This window comes from Nansenia antarctica (genome assembly GCF_963989245.1).
Source record: "Nansenia antarctica genome assembly, chromosome: 4".
Taxonomy (NCBI): domain Eukaryota; kingdom Metazoa; phylum Chordata; class Actinopteri; order Argentiniformes; family Microstomatidae; genus Nansenia; species Nansenia antarctica.
Window position 1 is genome coordinate 16,980,832 of NC_137689.1, and position 18,236 is coordinate 16,999,067.

The window sequence follows — 18,236 nt, forward strand, 5'->3', positions numbered from 1 at the left end:
CGAAGAATTAGAGTGTTCAATTCAATACCACTCTTTGACTATTTCCGTTTTGTTTATGTTTCGGTTAATGTCTTGATGTGTGAATAAGACACTGGTGAGTTTATATACGGAGAAGCAGCGATGGCGCACGTCAGCTGACCCAGTGTGCGGCACTACATTGGTCTTCAGCCACCTGCAATGCGTCAGGGAGTGGAGGGGCTATGAGGATGGGGATGTTCCCGTCTTAAAGCCACAGCAGTGAAACAATTGAGACTGCTGCTGTTATGCCCAAGTATATTGTCACTCTAAACATAGATATTGCCTTGGAACACTATTTGATACCAGAGTATGACAAGGCCAAAGCTGAGTGCAAATCTATTATGCTAAGCACTCCAATTTCTTATACAGTGACTTTCAAACATCACCCCACACCTTTTGCCATGGTGCAATGACCCCGTTATGTGGCTACTGTTTTTTTTATTTGTTACATTTAATTTATTTATTTACAGTATATTGCCATCACAGTGGATGGAATATAAATCATACAAGTAGGCCTACAGTGCAGTCTGTTTTTACAATGTAGTCTGTTTTTTTAATACTCTCTTTTACTGTTGTGAAAGGTAAACTTAGGAGAAAACCAGAGAACAATCTAATAGATGTCCCTACATTAGCCTAACACAATTGATAATTGCTGAGCCAATAGTTATTCAGAATATGACCCCCTATGAAACTCATAAGAATTGGAAGTAGACAAATGTAGAATTAGAAACCCAAATGGATCTCCTGGACAGGATGTTGGCGGTTATCACCAAAAGGAACTGGCAGAAAATTGGGCATGAGAAAGAGGCCTCCTCAGAAATATAATCCCTTATTATGATCCCATTGTTGCTCTCAGCATCAAGGTGGCCTCGTCGCTCTGTGGAAACTTGCATGCAGATCTGGTGTCAGTGATGAGGCTCTCGGTTTTCACCCCCCCCCCCCCCCTCCACCTAGGCCCAGTAGAATCCCTCAGACCAGGCCCAGTAGAATCCCTCAGACCAGGCCCAGTAGAATCCCTCAGACCAGGCCCAGTAGCATCCATCAGACCAGGCCCAGTAGAATCCCTCAGACCAGACTCAGCAGCATCCATCAGACCAGACTCAGCAGCATCCATCAGACCAGGTCCAGCAGCATCCATCAGACCAGGCCCAGTAGCATCCATCAGACCAGGCCCAGCAGCATCCATCAGACCAGGTCCAGCAGCATCCATCAGACCAGGTCCAGCAGCATCCATCAGACCAGGCCCAGCAGCATCCATCAGACCAGGCCCAGCAGCATCCATCAGACCAGGCCCAGCAGCATCCATCAGACCAGGCCCAGTAGGATCCCTCAGACCAGGCCCAGCAGCATCCCTCAGACCAGGCCCAGCAGCATCCCTCAGACCAGGCCCAGCAGCATCCATCAGACCAGGCCCAGCAGCATCCATCAGACCAGGCCCAGCAGCATCCCTCAGACCAGGCTCAGCAGAATCCCTCAGACCAGGCCCAGCAGCATCCATCAGACCAGACTCAGCAGCATCCCTCAGACCAGGCCCAGCAGCATCCATCAGACCAGGCCCAGTAGAATCCCTCAGACCAGGCCCTGTAGGATCCCTCAGACCAGGCCCAGCAGCATCCATCAGACCAGGCCCAGTAGAATCCATCAGACCAGGCCCAGTAGAATCCATCAGACCAGGCCCAGCAGCATCCATCAGACCAGACTCAGCAGCATCCCTCAGACCAGACTCAGCAGCATCCCTCAGACCAGGCCCAGTTGCCCTGTTTTTCACCACATTACTCGGCAATCAATCAATTACATTCATTCAGAATCACATCTTTCTGTCTCCAGCAATAACATTAAGAGGATACTTTTGCAACCTCATGATGCTCTCACTTAATCAGGAAAATGCTGAATGCTGATAGGGGTGATTAAAGAAAGGAAGTGCAATCATTAGGTCCCAAGGAAAACAAATTACACATACAGTATACCACCGCTGTGGAAGTTTTCATGATCACATCTTTAAAGCTCATCAGTTTTGTGATCTTGTCATTATCCTGTCAATCAGCCATTTTTAGAACTATTAGGTGGAAAATGCATCATGGATATCCTTTCCCTTTCTCGTGGTAGTTGACTTAACTAATAATAATATAATAAAGCACTTTGAGCTGCAACGTTTGCAGGAAAAGTGCTATACAAATAAAAGTTATTATTATTATTATAACAGGACATCCCTGGCTCTAAAATACACAACCAACTAAATCTGTTTTAAGAACCTGGTAATCCAACTGAAATGTATATGGATGTTGATGTTCCTGTGGATAGCCAACTCTCCGTCTCAATCTACTTCTCCTGGTGCAAACAGTGACACAGTCTGTCTATACTGTAGCAGTGGATGCAAATCAATGATTAATGTGTGTTAAAATAGCCAGGTGAGTGAGCTCGCCCCATGCATTATGTATGTCTACAGACTAAAGATACCTGACACTTTCTAGTGTACCTGGATGGAACCGTGGAGGCTGCAGCAGGGAGTCATAGCCTACTTGATATTTTTGCCAAGTAAAAATGAACTAAATTAAATCATGTCTCATATATCATATCATTTTCTGCAATGTGTATTTTGTATGCAGCCATACATTGGTCAGATAAGCTATGGGCCTTATAGGTGGCAATTTTGTAATTTATTTCCTATCCTCCCATTGAACACACAGTGGCTACAGGATGAAAATCTGATGTTCTCAGACAGGACATGGCTAACTGGAGTTTTACATTTTATCTCACACACACACACTAATGGAAACAAGAATGCTGCAGGTTGTATTGCATTTTGTTTATTTCCTATGTTTTTCTGTCATGCTTTTTCATTCAGTAACAGTTTTCTGATTTGCTTAACAATTGCAACAAGCAATCACAATATCAGATGTTTCAAGAACTGAGCGGGGCATTACTTTGTGCACACAATAACAACTAGGAACCCCTTCAAAGATACAGTACATGACTGTGAAAAAGATTGCCCAAAATACATCTATAGTTTGATAATTGTATTTTATGGTCTGGAATGTACTCAATGACAGAAAGATAGACAGATAGTAGTCATGGCAGAGGATTGAACATTTGTTTGTTTTTCGCAGAAACAGTATTCTGGAATTAATTCATGTGTTTTAAAGTCAATTCTAAAAAAGCAAGTATGCTACAAATAAAAAAACTTGACTTATACCAGTGCACTGTATGAATGATACAGTGCATCCTTTGAAATAAAAAATGGAACAGAATCCCCTAAAAATAAAGGTAAAAAACAGTAAAATCACCACAAAGAAACAACTTCATATACTTTAACATCAACGACCACACAAATAGAGCCGAGCTCTCTCCCACCCCCCTCCCTAGGGTGAGTAGGGGAACTGCAGCAGGACAGCCTGCCGTGCGCCCACCTCCAGAGCTGAGAGGGTAACACTGCTGTCGGCCAGCACTGCACTGTCGGTGCTCACCCGGACCACAGCCTCAGCAGGTAGGTCAGCGTGCTCTAGCTTTAGGGTGACCGCATCGCTGTCCCAGTTGAAGACAGCCACATAGCGCTCACTCTGGTCCCACAGACGAAGGTAGGCCAGGGCAGAGGCAGAGCTGAAGATGGGGATGTATTCCCCATGCTGGAGGGAACGCTCCTTTCCTCGCAGGTCACTGAGCGTTTTGAAGAAGTTGCGACTGGAGAGCCTCTGGTCCCTCTCGTCCTGAGAATGGAGGAAAAAATGTTTATACAAATAAATAGAATTCCTCTGCTTTTCCAATATTTTCCCTGTGAGCACTAGCAACTTCTGTTTTTCATCTGCTGGCAAAATTAATGAATGTGTGTGTGCTCATTAGCATCCCACTTACCTTCAGAGTCCCATTTATCTCCTCAGACTCCGAGGAGTCCCACAGCATCTTAGGGAACTTTGTGTCCTGTTAAGACAGATACAAGCAATACATCAGATATCCATCAAAGGCAATAACTGATCTTGTGACTGATTAATTAAATTAAGAAATTAAACCTATACATCTCAAAAAGCCGATCTAGTATCATCTTACTTGCAAATAAAGAATGAAGCCTTACAACTATGGGACATAATTTGTTCAAACCCCTGCTCACCTCATCTTCAAGGGCAATCTCATCTCCATAGTTAAACACTGGGGTTCCAGGCAGTGTGAGCAAGAGAAGCTGGTTAAAGTTGACCATGGTTGACCCCACCAGTGAGGCCAAATGGCCCTCCATCCTGTCCCCTATGTTCCAGGCCAGCTGGGTCTGAATGTGGTTGGCTAACAGCTGCTGGACCACCTGAGCCCGATCTATGCCGTTCATACTAGCAGGCCTCAGCACCCCAGACAGGAGCAGATCTACTCCAGTGGAGTTCAGTAGTCCGGAGACCTCATCAGCTGAGGCTTTTTCAGTCACTCCAATCAGAACCCTGGGCAAAGAAACACACATGAATTTAAATTCAAAAATAATGTATAATAATGTCCAATACCAAATAGGTAGCCATTGTAATGAAATCATGATGCAACTTTCCACTCAGAAGCTCTATGAAAAGAGTGAGGCAGTAATTCAAAACCATTAGAGGGCCCTACACTGCTATAAGCAGGGGTGCACATAACTGGTGCGCCAGTGCGCATGCGTCGCCAAAATGCATGCTGAGCGGCAAATCAGCCGCATGAAGGCGCTCTTGCGCACCAACAGCTCTTTTTTTTTTTTTTTGTGGAAAAGTTGATTTCAGTGTTTACAGAACAGAGCAGTGCTTAAAGAGATGTCCGTTTATATCAGTGTGTTTAAAGAACAGACATTCAGTTAGTGCTTAAAGAGATGTCAGTTTATTTCAGTGTGTTTAAAGAACAGACATTCAGTTAGTGCTTAAAGAGATGTCAGTTGATTTCATTGTGTTTAAAGGAGTCGGACAGACTTTCATTCTTAAAGAGCAGTCATTTGATTTTGCATTTGTTTCTTTTGTTTTGCACACAATAATTTGGTCGTTCATCTTTATTTATGAATAAATGTCGTTTTGCTAATAATATATCCATGTATCCCTTTTTTATCCATCCTGTGGGACGGGTCGTGACTCGCGAGCTCGGGGAGCACCAAGCAGCATCCCTAGGTGCTCCTCTGAGCACTGGCCCCAAAAAGTTATGTGCACCCCTGGCTATAAGCCATTGTGAGGGGAAAGGAAATGTGACAACACACAAACCCACTAATAATCCACCAGGTGGCGTACAAGCATAGCAGTTCACTTTCCTCAAACATACTGGTACCCAAGGCCAGTGTGAAACATATCATTGGGAGCAAAGGACAGAATGTTTTTTGGGCACTCACCTCTCCTTGTCCTCAGTCCCATTCTGGACAATGGCTCGAATATCAGCCCAAAGCGACGGAACCACACTGGCCACTCTCTCAACTCCAGACAGTTGTATCCCATCCACCCCTTGGTTCAGCCAGAACACGAGGGCAGACTGAACGAAACACGTTTCAAACATCATTCAACACATCTCACAATTCAATGGATTCTTATTTAAAAAGCTGAAGCTCACTACTAGGAGAGGTAATGGGAATACGCTGTCTATGTGATAACAGACACACGCCATAAACACTTACCTTGAGTCTCTCAGCAACATTTGTGACGCTGACGTTAGAGAACCACGGCCCGCTTCCACGATAATTTGGAGTCAGATCCAAGACCACATTGATGCCTGCAAGAGAACCATGAGAGAATTACTCCACATGAACTACACCAGGCTACTAAATGGGTATTCAGTCCATACATGAACAGCATTATTTTATTTATTATTACTACATTATATTGTTGATTGTTGTTGAACGAGGAGCAAGATCTCAAAACATTTCACTACATCAATTACGCCTGTATGCAATGTACGTGAGAAATACAATTTGTATTGATTTTCTTCTCAGTAGTTCATTACCAATGGGCAGTTCTGAGAATAACTTGTATAAAAAGGGTGTTACAGTACACAAACAGGCAAGACTCACTCTTCTTGTGTGCGGCTTGTATGAGGCCTTTGAACTGTTCCAGATTGCCAGCTTCAGAGGAGATCTGCTCAAAGTTCAGGCTCACAGGCTCGTCTTTTGGGGCATGATGGATGGGTCCCACCACCAGACCCTTCACCTTCAGCTGACCCAGACTGTCAATTTTCTGCTCCAAACCTGTCACACAATTAGAAATGGTCTTATTAAAATGTACCATACATGGATAATGAGAGCTATGAATAGAGAGTAAGAATAAAGAGTTCCTCTTAGTTTCAAATGTGATCAGTTTGATTTTGTTGCGAAATTACCAGAATATTGTCCACAAAAAAAGCCAGTGTGTACTTCTTGAGTGACTAATGACCCTATAGTAAAACTTGCCAAACCAGTCAGCTAATTGGAAAGAGGGGGAGGGATGGAGATTGGGGACAGAGGAAACAGGTTTTTGCTGGGTCAGCAGGCCGTTTCAGTGGCCCACTCCACTCCCCCAAGCTGAGTCATGAGAGTGGTGTGTGCATAATGTGACCTCAATCCAGTGTCAACAGACATGTGTTTAAGTACTGAAGCAGATGTCCTCTAGAAACTCATGTCCTGCCACCTGAACTCAACTAATCAACACCATGTCAGACACAGACACACCAGCAGCAACTGAAAACCAATTTCTGTGTTTCCACTGAGAATTAGCATAATGATTAGGGAATATATTATAGTCCTGCAACTCAAATCATCCCAAATAATTTGCTAAATTAATATACAGTCCTTACCTTTAAGGTTGTGGGACTCACTGAAAACTTCCACATCTCCTATTTGGTACAGAGCTCCGTAATTCCACCAGTTCATCGCAGGGAGTTCTTTGCAGCGAGGAGCTTGAACAATAATGGCGACAGCTCCTGCCAGCATCCCCAGCCAGCCGAGCCAGAACAGAACCAGGAGGGCCCAGCGGGTCCGAACCCACCTTAAAAAGGTAAAGGGATTAGACATGAAGGCATTTGACATGGGCCTATCATATGGGCCTAAATGTTAAATTCATTTCCATTACCACATTCTGGGCCTTAAACAATAATAAATACATTTGCTGTTTTTGTTTTATTTGGGTTTTCTGTGTTTTTTTGTTTGTTTTGCCCAGATTGTGATGTGGGTATTAATGTGTGTCTGTCTTTCCTGATGGATGTTGTATTGTCCTAATCTCAAGAAAAATAATAAAAATATTTGAGAAAAAAACAACAACATAATTGCGTTTCTATTCTTACCCTGGTGTACCGGCGACTTTGAGGAGTTCCTCTTTAGACAGGCCGGTGAATGTAGTCTGTGATTCCTCAGGGATCTTCACCTTCACGCTGCCGTTCTGCTCCACCGCGGAGGGAGACCCGGCTCCTGCCTCTCCGTTCGCCGCCTCCGCAGGGCCCGTCATGGGCTGCTTCTCCTGGTCCTGCTCCATCTCGTTCAGCTCCACGTCCTTCAGGTCCACATCGGCACCGTCCTTACTCATCGTGTCGCTGATTGAGTCAAACTTCCTTTATACATGTACAAAAAATAAATGTGGATGAATAAAAATGACTTGGTTTCACGTCGCTGCTTCCGTAATCTTGTCGTAGGCCGTAGAAACGGATATACGTAAATTTGGTGCAATATTGCATCACCCGTCTGGGCACATGGCAAAGTTAAGACAACGTTCAATGAATAACCGATCCTTACAATAATGGATGGAATTAATTCCCAATCGGATGAGAAACATGAGAAACAAAATATTCCTTAATGCTGACTTTATAATAGCTAATTTAATCAAAATGGCATTAAAACAACAAGGCAAGGTCTGTCCACTAATAAATCAGCATTTTAGTTGTTTCCTTTAGTTGTTATCCATCAGTGGATACACTGATATTGTTGGATATAAGGATACAGTACATAGCCTCTATATAGGTTTATAGCCTATGTCGACCTTGTAGCTACTGTGCGTGGATAGACAGCTACTGTGCGTGGCTCAAAACCGGATCAGTCCAGTTTTATATTAGTATATTACAACAAGCACAACGAGCTAATGTTTTTCAAATTAATATCATAATAGTGCGCGAGTCATAAACATTTTTGTTAGCATAAACATAGTTGTTGGCTACAATTAGTTCTATACAATAATATGCCTAGCTAGTCCAGTTTTACAATAAAGACCAAAAGTCACGCCCCAAAAAACAGCACCCAACCCAATGTAATGAAAAACATGGATCTACATTTGCGACAATCGTCAATGTAATGCAATGCAGCATAGATAATCTACCTGACAAATATAAGATGTGTAAATCGTTTTCAACGCGCTCTCTTGTTATCCCCTGTTGATGAAGAAAATGTCCAACCTCCTCAGCATCTGTGATGGGGTCGTTTATATTACCGCACCACCCCTCACGGTCCATATGACCGCCCCGTTTTAAGGAGGAGCCAGCTATCATACACGTTGTATGATCAAAACTAACCCTTTGACCTTTCAGTTCTTCATGACATAAACAAATTCGATTATGCTATTATAGTATTACCTGATAGTTATTCGACGTGCATTGCAAGGTTTTGGAATTTCGGATGTTTCATCTTAATAGCAGGATGTCCACCTTAACCAGTCCCCCGCCAGACGGCCGCCCCCCCTTTTCATGTTCTGAGTTGCCAAGAAATGTCAACAACAAATTCAGGATTGGGGTACACAGCTTTTATGTTCTCCCTGGATCCCATAGTTACTTTGGGATATTGGCTCATTTTGAATCAAGTAAATTATGAGTGACCTTCCCTAAACTTGTTTTCCTATGTTTATAGCCACATTGGCTGGTCGTGGTGTCAGTCCATCCTACAACATCTTTAACAGATATTCAGGTCTCATCAATGCCACATCATGTTTGTTCCCAATTCATTTTGTCACACTTTGACCTGCTTAATGGTGAAATAGATGAGTGGATGAGGATGTTTGCTTGCTACTTCCACTGTTTCTTTAGCAAACGCAGTCTTGCAACCTTTTACAGAGAAACACTATCCCAACATCTCTGCAAACATTTAACCTTAGAGAGACAAAGAAGGAATTTGTTTAAGTGATAGGCCTAGGATACAGTTAATGATCAAGTAATGACTTTCTAGACAGCGCTAGCCAATCCACGAAACCAAAACGGTGTTATCCCCGGGCCCTCACCATCACTGCAGTGATGAAGTGTAATATAACAATTAATCACAACCTGTGATTCGCTTTTAGGGCCAGAGATTCAATATCCCTTTGATAGGGCAGTGGAACAACTGTGAGAGGTTAATACAGGAGACTTTGACCTATTTTCTTATTTTAGTACAAGAGTGTATAAACTTGGGACATTCTAAATTAGAACATTCCCTTCTAACACGATGAGACATGATAGCCAAACAGTCTGTGCCGAATCAAGGTCAACAATATTACGATCACCTCTATTCCCAACATAAAAAACACTGACACTGCCAAGTTCTGGGGTTTGTAAAGAGAGACCTACCCTACTACCTACTACTTAATCACAACAACGTCAGGCATAATCCTCACACATGAAGCATTATAAGAATGGTATACTTGATGGTCCTTGATCAATAGCCATCAGGTATGCAAATAGATACCATTCAAACATTGAGTCATTGAGTTCATGTTGTTGGAATGGAAGTGGTGCAGGAAAACATGAGCAGCACAGTGGGCCATGAAATCTGATCCTGGGAGAGAGGAACAAGGGTGAAACGTGGTGTACTAGTAGTGAGAAACCATGTGTGTGTTGGCCACTGTAGATATACTTGCCACTGTAGATATACTTAGTGTAGTGTACATTAAAATCTACTGGTCGACAGGCTTTTTTCAGAAATAAAACACTCAACAAAAACAGGCCCCTCATAAGGCCATGCTCCTCCTTCTGGAGTGCCGTAGGCAAAAGAGTATCTGGTATCATGTCAACATGACAAGCCCTGCTGCACGTTGTGTGCCTTGGTCGCCTCTGAAAACACGTGTTGGAGAATAGCAAACTGGGGGGGGGGGGGGGGGGGATAAACAGTATAATAACAATGAAAGAACAATCATTTCCTGTCTATAAAGGACTTAACTGACTGATGAGATCAGTATGGAATATAATGAGTACTCAGTGATAAAAATCAAGAGAGGTGTTAGGGGCTTTGATTTCACACACACACACACACACACACACACACACACACACACACACACACACACACACACACACACACACACACACACACTAGAATCCCCAAATAACAGATGACCCATTTCATGAAATGAATGTCCCTGAAACAAGTCATTAAAATCCAGCAACTGAATGAATGAATGAATGAATGAATGGTCTTTATTGTCATTGATATAGTACAGGTACCAAACAACGAAATTTGGGAGGGGGGGCTCCCCTGGTGCTAGGAAAGAAAAAAAAACTAAAAAAACAAGAAGGGAAAAGAGCTGGTTTACATAAATAAAGGCTATGTACACTATCCACTATACTATACTGTACAGATAAAACACTGTGCTGTACTCTATGCTATGCTATACCTATTCTAACATTTCCTATTTCTCTGCAACCTTATGTACCCTAGGGTTGTCATATTGCACATAGTGTTATTGTAACTGTTGCCATTTGTGTTGAATTCCAAAATGTTCACTATTGCACAGATTTCTTTTTGCAGGCAGCTATTTTTAATCTGTACTCAAGATTAACATCGCAGTTGTCACCTACTTTACTCCCTCCCCTGTTTAACTGCCCCCTTTTCCATTTCAGTATGTTAAATACTTGGGCAACCACCCTCTCAACAAAGAGAGAAGAGAGCACATCTTCAGTTGTCTATAGTAATAGAACAGAAATATGTAACCATATATATACAACACTTCTATCTGTTGTATAGGTGACAAAGGAGAGGTGTGTGTTTTACTGTCTGGATTTACTAATCTATCATGTTTTGCATACATATGTGTGTGTATGATATGTTTGCTAACTATTCTTTGCATACAGAGATAAAAGTGCACCTCCATCCTAGACTCACAGTGTCAAAGCTTCTGAATTGAATTTACCCCACCGCAACCGCAACCGCAAAAGTAGGAGCTATGAATTTATCTCCTTCAGTTGTTCATGTCTCTGCTGCAGAACGGATATTAATGTCTGTGACATTCCCCCCCCAGGTCTCCAGGGTGTAGTTTAGGGCCAATTTAGCTGTGATAAACCCTTCTACCATATAATTCAATGAATTCGTATTTATATTATAATAGTTGTGCTAGTGGAGCCCACTCTGTGACCCTCTCACTACTTCTCTAATCAGTCACACACACACACACACACACACACACACACACACACACACACACACACACACACACACACAAGCACACGCGCACACACACGCACACACACACACACACACACACACACACACACACACACACACACACACGCGCGCGCGCGCGCGCGCACGCACACACACACACACACACACACACACACACACACACACACACACACACACACACACACACACACACACACACACACACACACACACACAGGAATGCTAAGCATGGATTTCTGAACTGGATTACTTTGTCAGGGCTAGGGGGAAACTATGCTGATTACAGGGTGAGAAGATTAGATTCGTTTTTGTACTCTGAGAGCTCATTCAAGTGACCATATGAAAAATCCAAGTGACCATATGAACAAAACCTGGCAACAAACTACAGATACAGGAGAAGTCAATGAATGTGGCACATAGGGGCAACTAAATTCGAACTCACACTCACCCTTTTTTCAATCAAAGTCAACTCATGTTTTGCTATCTGGTCAGAGGGTTATAGAGGGTTGCTTATAGCGCCCTCATGTGGCAACTTGTTTAATCTCGGTGGGCTGTCTCTCTCTCTCTCTCTCTCTCTCTCTCTCTCTCTCTCTCTCTCTCTCTCTCTCTCTCTCTCTCTCTCTCTAAAAACAAAACAAAACTTCTGATCCATAATATCTATACAGAAAAGAGATATAGGCCTAATCATTCAGAAACACGTGTATAGGGTCTGCATCATTATCATTATGGCAGACACAAATAATGAAGCAACTTCATTATACCTCGGGCAAAACACAATAGCCTAGTCATAGAAGGAATGCCATTAGGCCTACGATGTTATCAATTTGATAAAAATGCATTCTCTATCCATTAAGTCGGTTTAGGGGTTTCAAATTATCAAAATGCTTGAATGGGAACATTGTAAACTGACAGACACCATAAGGTCTATACACACGCAAGCAAAACGCACAAACATTTCTGTAAACACGGGGTAAGCTAGATGGATCTATGACGGATGGTAGAGGTGTTCGTGATGGCAATGCCATGGCTGCTCGTTTTGGAGATCGTTTTGTACGCCGGTTGTTTTACCTGTGGAATAATCGCTGCTGCATCGCTGACGATCACTCAGGTAGTAATTGTGTGGTGTTGCTAATGTTGCAAATGTTATGCTCATCAGCAAAAAAATAATCATTAATACTTATTGCCATGCGCCAAGCCTTTTAATGTCGTTCCTGGTCTGTAGTCTGTACTTTATTATACATGTCAACTAAGCTGTACTTTATCCAATAGTTTCATTTAGGCTTATAGGCTACTCATCTTATGTTTTAGTTATCTTTATTAGATAATTGCTTTATTAGCTTCTCAGAATAAGCGACATAAAACCAACCCAAAATGTTGGGCAGCAGATAAACATCATGTGATATGCATTTATCTCAACTTGATTACTTTCACCATCACAATATCTTTGTTGACATCATGGCCATAAGCGCTTGGCCCCCCACTTTAAAATCAGGGGGGCAGAAGTGTTTTTGTGCCCCACATTTGTTTTACCAGATAACCCAACATCGCCTGTTAACTAATTTAATATTAGGTGAACAGGAGTGTTAGCAGATATAATAAATCGCAGTTGGTGTTTTATAAATTAGTTACAACATCCCAAATTAATATTACAGTTTTGGACCCTACCTGTCGTTGTAGACATTACCAGAAAGCAATGTAATGCACGGTCTGTATTCAGCGAACAATAAAGAGCATTTCTAATGGTGAACCAGAGCAACCCTAATTAAAACTCCAAACGGTAAAAGCCCTCTTGAGCACATGTTACATGTTACTGTGATTCAGAGCTAGTGAGAGTTAGCATGATTCTAAGAAAATTTGCCACACATGCTAATTCTGCCTGCATGACTCTGTGACAACGGTAACGGTATCATGCTATACTTGAGACTGTATAGTGTACGTTTGTATAGGTATAGGTGTATCATCAGGGAGTTTTGCAAGCACAAACTATGTTATAAATGGAATTAAACATTTTCTCTTGCATTCCATTGCTAGTTCAATTAGGCTCCAGTTTGCATCCTTATCCAGTCTAGGAGACACAATAGGCCTGTGTTTGACAGACAGCCTCTGTGCAGTTGCACATTAAGGGATGTTAATTTGAGAGCGTGTGTATATCTCACCACAGATGAGCAGCTCTCCTGCTGTACAGTAGCTCCATTGCAATAATGACAAAGATGATGATCATGATAAGCTGACACAGTTGTCCATGTTGTATTGTTGTGTTACTCTGAATGCCTCTCTGTTGGTGTGTTTAAGGGACACTTTGCAGGGCAGTGCATTTTGTATGGGACTGTTCAATACAATGCATCTGGTCCAAACCTGTTCCTGGAGAGTCATAGCAACCCCAACCTCTGCTACTTTGTGTCAGCCATCTCTATCTGTGTGTCCATCTACTGCTTCTCCCTCACCCTCTATTGGATTTACACCAGTTGCATGGAGGAGGAAGTCAAGAGGTGAGAGGTCACTGGTCTTGTCGTTGTGACATATAGGGCCGGTTTCACAGACAAAGGCTTAAGCCTAGTCCTGGACTAAATCACACTTTCAATGTAAAATCTCCATTGAAGATGCTTTTTAGTCCAGGACTAGGCTTAAGCCTTGTCTGTGAAACCGGCCCATTGAGTATCACAAGATGACAGAAATTGTCCAGTAGCATTTGGAATCTATTGTAAGCCTTATGGACAAAGCCATACTGGATATAGAGAGAACAGTGAAAGAGATTTATTTTCAAGAAGCTGTAATGTCTTGCCTCTAACTATTGGTCGTTTTGTCAGTTTCACTCTGTCTGCTATTATCTGCAAAATAGTGTTGCAACCCCTTCTATTTCCCTTTAGAAACACAAGCTATAAACTTTGCACTGGTGCAAACTTGGCAGATTCAACTTTATTGTCATAGCAGAGGACAAGTACAATACAACAAAATGCAGTTTAGCATCCAACCAGAAGTGCAAATAGTGATATAAGGGCATTATATAAATAGAACAAGAGGTAGGGATAGGTAATTATGTAATATACAGTATGTGCAGAGGTAGTATTGTAAACATCAGTATAGTTTAGAGGTATATACAGTTATGGGCAATATACAGTTATAAACTATGTACAGTGAGGTAGTTTATGTACAGTATCTAATGTGCAGAAGTATAAAAGAAGCTATGTCAGGAGACATGTGCAATGTGCAATATACAGTAGTACAAAGGTATGTAATGTAAACATCAGTAGTGCAAAGGTTATAGAGTGATCACATTAACCAGGGATGACCAACAAGTATTGTTGATTTTGTTTGTTTCCTGTCTTTTAACCTACATACTGCACACTCCAGGACAAGAGTGTGGCTGAATGCGACTCTGGTTGTGTGTGGGATGCTGCTGTTCTTTCTGGCGGTGTCGGGATGTATTCTGAGAATTGGGAGGGACCGCCTCTGTTTGTCTGCCCTACACAACGTCCCCTCCATAACCAGGTGAGATGCAGATGGCTACCATTAGCTGCCATTAACTTACATGTTCTGACCCATATCATATTTCTGTGCACAGACTGCCCTAGTATCTAATACTGTGTGACGGTTTGATGTTGTGTCATCTGCAGTACTCATTTCATTTCAGTTGTGAAGAAGCAGAGAATCAAACCTGGGTCAGCCCTGATACTGGGAATCAATTCTACAGATACTTGTACAGTGCAGAGGTCTGTCCTTTCACAGTGTTTATTTGCACACAAAAATACATTACAAAACAGTGAAAGAATAAAATAAAACACAATTACTATGTAGTGTGTATGAGTGTCAGTCAAATGTTATAATAGGCCTTGATCTCTCACTGTTATTTCCCAAATTGAAACAAAAATATGAAATTGTGTTTCTTATTTCTCCTTTCTTCTCCTCCCCGGTCTTTCCCAGAAGTCTGCGTGGGTGAACTTCTTCTTCTGGGTGCTGATTGTGGTGGTAGTGCTTGTCCAGAGGCACCAGGGGTCAGAGTCAGGGTCAGAATGGAATATGTCTGAGACGGAGCCTTTCTTCCATCGCCCTGTCTGATCCTATGGTGACCTCACCATTAGTCCAAAATAAACCGCTGTGTGTCTTTGCATCTAGGTCCTTACAGTGACCAAAGCCCAATTTGGAAATCAAATCCATTTGGAGACACTATGACTTGGTACACCCAGACAAGATGTGTTTTATTTGTGAGACAAAATACATTGCTAATACATACTTGACTTTTTAAGATAAATTAGAGCAGTGTTATTGCCTAATGTTTATCCCTGCCACCTAGCTTAGATACATTTTCCAATTAAACAGATACTGATACAGTAGACGTACATACATATCAATAAATCCAATAAAAAATACTGACATTAAATGCTGCACACCCCTCGTCTATCAATGGGACCCCTCACCCATCATTTCACTTTGGAATAGGGTGAAACTTCCAACATGTCTTTTTATGATGACAAATGACCATAATGACAGCTGAACATGAAATGTCCACCATCAATGAATACATTTGCATTTGTGCTTCATGAGTATTTCATGATGTTCAGGTTTTTCTTTATATCAATCCACTATCATCAGTCTAAAGTTAAACCATTAGAGTTGGTCTCTTTATTTTAATATAGTGGGATAGCCTGCTAATTGTATTTATTTCACTGAATGTTGTAACAGAGCTCTGTGATTTTTCTTCTTCTTTTTTTCCTGTGACTCTTACATGTTTTTGTATGTAGGCCTGCAAAATGTATCAGTAACACATTTCTGCTTTTAATTCATATTTATTTATGCAAGCAGTAATTTATGAGTTCATTATTATTGAACATTGTACAGATTCTCACTAGTTAAAGTGAGGCGTTTGGTTAAAGTGCTTTGAGTTGCATTTCATGTACGAAAGGCTCTATATAAATAAAGCTTTACTTACTTACTTACTAATTATAATTTCAAAAGCGTTAACGGTATTATTGAATCATTTTCTATACAACGATTTATTCCCTTGCAAAGGTATAGAGTAGAACCCCCCATTATCAGGCGCAAATATGCATGTTTAGGATACATTCATTCATGCCACACATTTGTTTCAATTCAGAACAATTCTAGATAATAACAACACACCAGTTTAATACAAACGGTAATTATTGTTGTTTTATCGGTCAATGTGGGTCGCGGTATAGCTAAAAAAATAAGACCCCCTATTATCGGTCATGCTTAAATAATTTTAAAAAAAACGACGATTCCTTCGCCACAGTTTTACCTGGCAAACTGGCTACATGCCTAGTGGATTCAGCTTGAAAATGGCTTGTTTCTTGACTTGTTGCGAAACGGCGCCATCGTGTGGACACTAAAAACATGGCACTGCAACGACAAGACCCGCCTCTCGATGGATCTGCTTGATAACATTTCGTGGTTTCGTGACCCTTAACTATGTATTTTCCTGCTAGTTGCCTTAGCAACAATGGTGGATCAATTAAGGCTGCCATTAGTGATATTTAAGATAATCAAAACCATGGTAAAATAGTAGTAGTATTTTTTAAATAAAAATAATAAAATACAGCACATTACTCTAGCAATAACAAACTGATCCTGATTAATAAACTGAATACAATGAAAATAAGAATAAATATAACATAAATAGTCCTATATATCTGCGAATGGCAAATTGGCTAGTAAACACTTACACAATGTCAAATGGCTAGTAAACACTTACACAATGTCATCATGACCTTTTTAAAACATAAAATAAACAAATACAGCACATTACACTAGCAATAACAAACTGATCCTGATTAATAAACTGATGAGTATGAATATCATAACTACATATCTGTGTTTACACACACAATATGATAATCTCTCCAGGCGAGTAGACCTACTAAATGGGGGAAGCTAATGGGATAATTTGGGATGTGCTTACTAGAGTTTCAAAGTCTGGGCTGGGGTGATGGTCGACAGCAACTCTCAGATCATGCTCAGTGTCCAACCTGTTTCTCCTCACTTTGACTTGAGCTGGACCAAATTTGAGAAGCCACTTTTCGCACAGTTAGGTAGTGCTGAATGTTAGAAGGATTTTGACTGCATGAGTGGCAAGGGGCGGATACTCTCCTATGGAGGTGCATGTTGCAATAAAAAAAAAAGTCAAACCTAAAAAGAAGTTGCAAGCGAAAAGAAAGAAAATTAAAGCAAAATCATTCAATCATTCAATAGTGGTATGGTCTTCAGCTTATCTGCCGCCAATTGATCTAGCTAGCACCTGTCTGACCATGTTGTTACGGCCTGAATCAAGCGGTCAAATGTGGCAGCACCCCAGAACAGACGGACACAGAAACTAGGGTAATAATAAGGATATTTATTAAAGGGGTTAGGCAGAGAATGGTCGTAGGGCAAGCGGGGGTCAGGCAGGGGGAGTAGTCGGCAGGCAGGCAGGGGGTTAGGCAGGAGGGGGTAGTCGGCAGGCAGGCAGGGGGTTAGGCAGGAGGGGTAGTCGGCAGGCAGGCAGGGGGTTAGGCAGGAGGGGTAGTCGGCAGGCAGGCAGGGGGTTAGGCAGGAGGGGGTAGTCGGCAGGCAGGCAGGGGCTTAGGCAGGAGGAGTAGTCATTAGGCAGGCAGGAGGGTAGGCAGGGCAGGCAGGCAGGAGGCGGCGGGGGAGGTTCTGGGGGCGCCATCCCTCGGTGCTCCTCCGGCTCCTTGGTCTCTCGGCTTAGCCCCTCCTGCTGCATCGGAGTAGGTCTTAGGCTTAGGGCGGTCTGGGAAGTCCCTGTACACATGGCCTCTCAAGCCACACCCGTGGCATTCCCTGGGCTGGGTGCAGTCCTTTGCCACGTGGTCCGTGGCGTTACAGTTCCTGCACCTCATCCCAGCGCAGTTCCCCTGCCCATGACCCGCCTGCCTACACCTTCTGCAGAAGGGGGCCTGCCGGG

The 18,236-nt window shown here is 42.3% G+C and overlaps 2 protein-coding genes across 2 annotated transcripts; one reads left to right on the forward strand and one right to left on the reverse strand.

The window, feature by feature from the left end:
• Nucleotides 1-2,861: 2,861 nt before the first annotated feature.
• slc3a2b (solute carrier family 3 member 2b) lies at nucleotides 2,862-8,347 on the reverse strand. Its single transcript, XM_080529797.1, has 9 exons — nucleotides 8,271-8,347; nucleotides 7,249-7,512; nucleotides 6,763-6,953; nucleotides 6,005-6,178; nucleotides 5,612-5,706; nucleotides 5,333-5,469; nucleotides 4,121-4,436; nucleotides 3,868-3,933; nucleotides 2,862-3,722 (listed from the first exon to the last, which is right to left on the reverse strand). Exons 2-9 carry the CDS (start codon nucleotides 7,485-7,487, stop codon nucleotides 3,378-3,380), a joined length of 1,563 nt encoding a protein of 520 aa, XP_080385923.1. The 5' UTR covers nucleotides 7,488-7,512; nucleotides 8,271-8,347; the 3' UTR covers nucleotides 2,862-3,377.
• A 3,982-nt stretch (nucleotides 8,348-12,329) lies between these two features.
• tmem179bb (transmembrane protein 179Bb) lies at nucleotides 12,330-15,373 on the forward strand (the record flags this gene model as incomplete). The annotated part of the gene is made up of 5 exons (XM_080529817.1): nucleotides 12,330-12,425; nucleotides 13,610-13,806; nucleotides 14,669-14,806; nucleotides 14,949-15,027; nucleotides 15,239-15,373. 5 exons carry the CDS (start codon nucleotides 12,330-12,332, stop codon nucleotides 15,371-15,373), a joined length of 645 nt encoding a protein of 214 aa, XP_080385943.1.
• Nucleotides 15,374-18,236: the final 2,863 nt, after the last annotated feature.

Coding starts and splice junctions, on each gene's coding strand:
- slc3a2b (XM_080529797.1), bottom strand. CDS start 7,487: ATGAGTAAGGACGGTGCCGATGTGGACCTGAAGGACGTGGAGCTGAAC. Junction 6,954..7,248: donor AAAGTCGCCGGTACACCAGG/GTAAGAATAGAA, acceptor TACCTTTTTAAG/GTGGGTTCGGACCCGCTGGG. Junction 3,723..3,867: donor AGATAAATGGGACTCTGAAG/GTAAGTGGGATG, acceptor CTCCATTCTCAG/GACGAGAGGGACCAGAGGCT.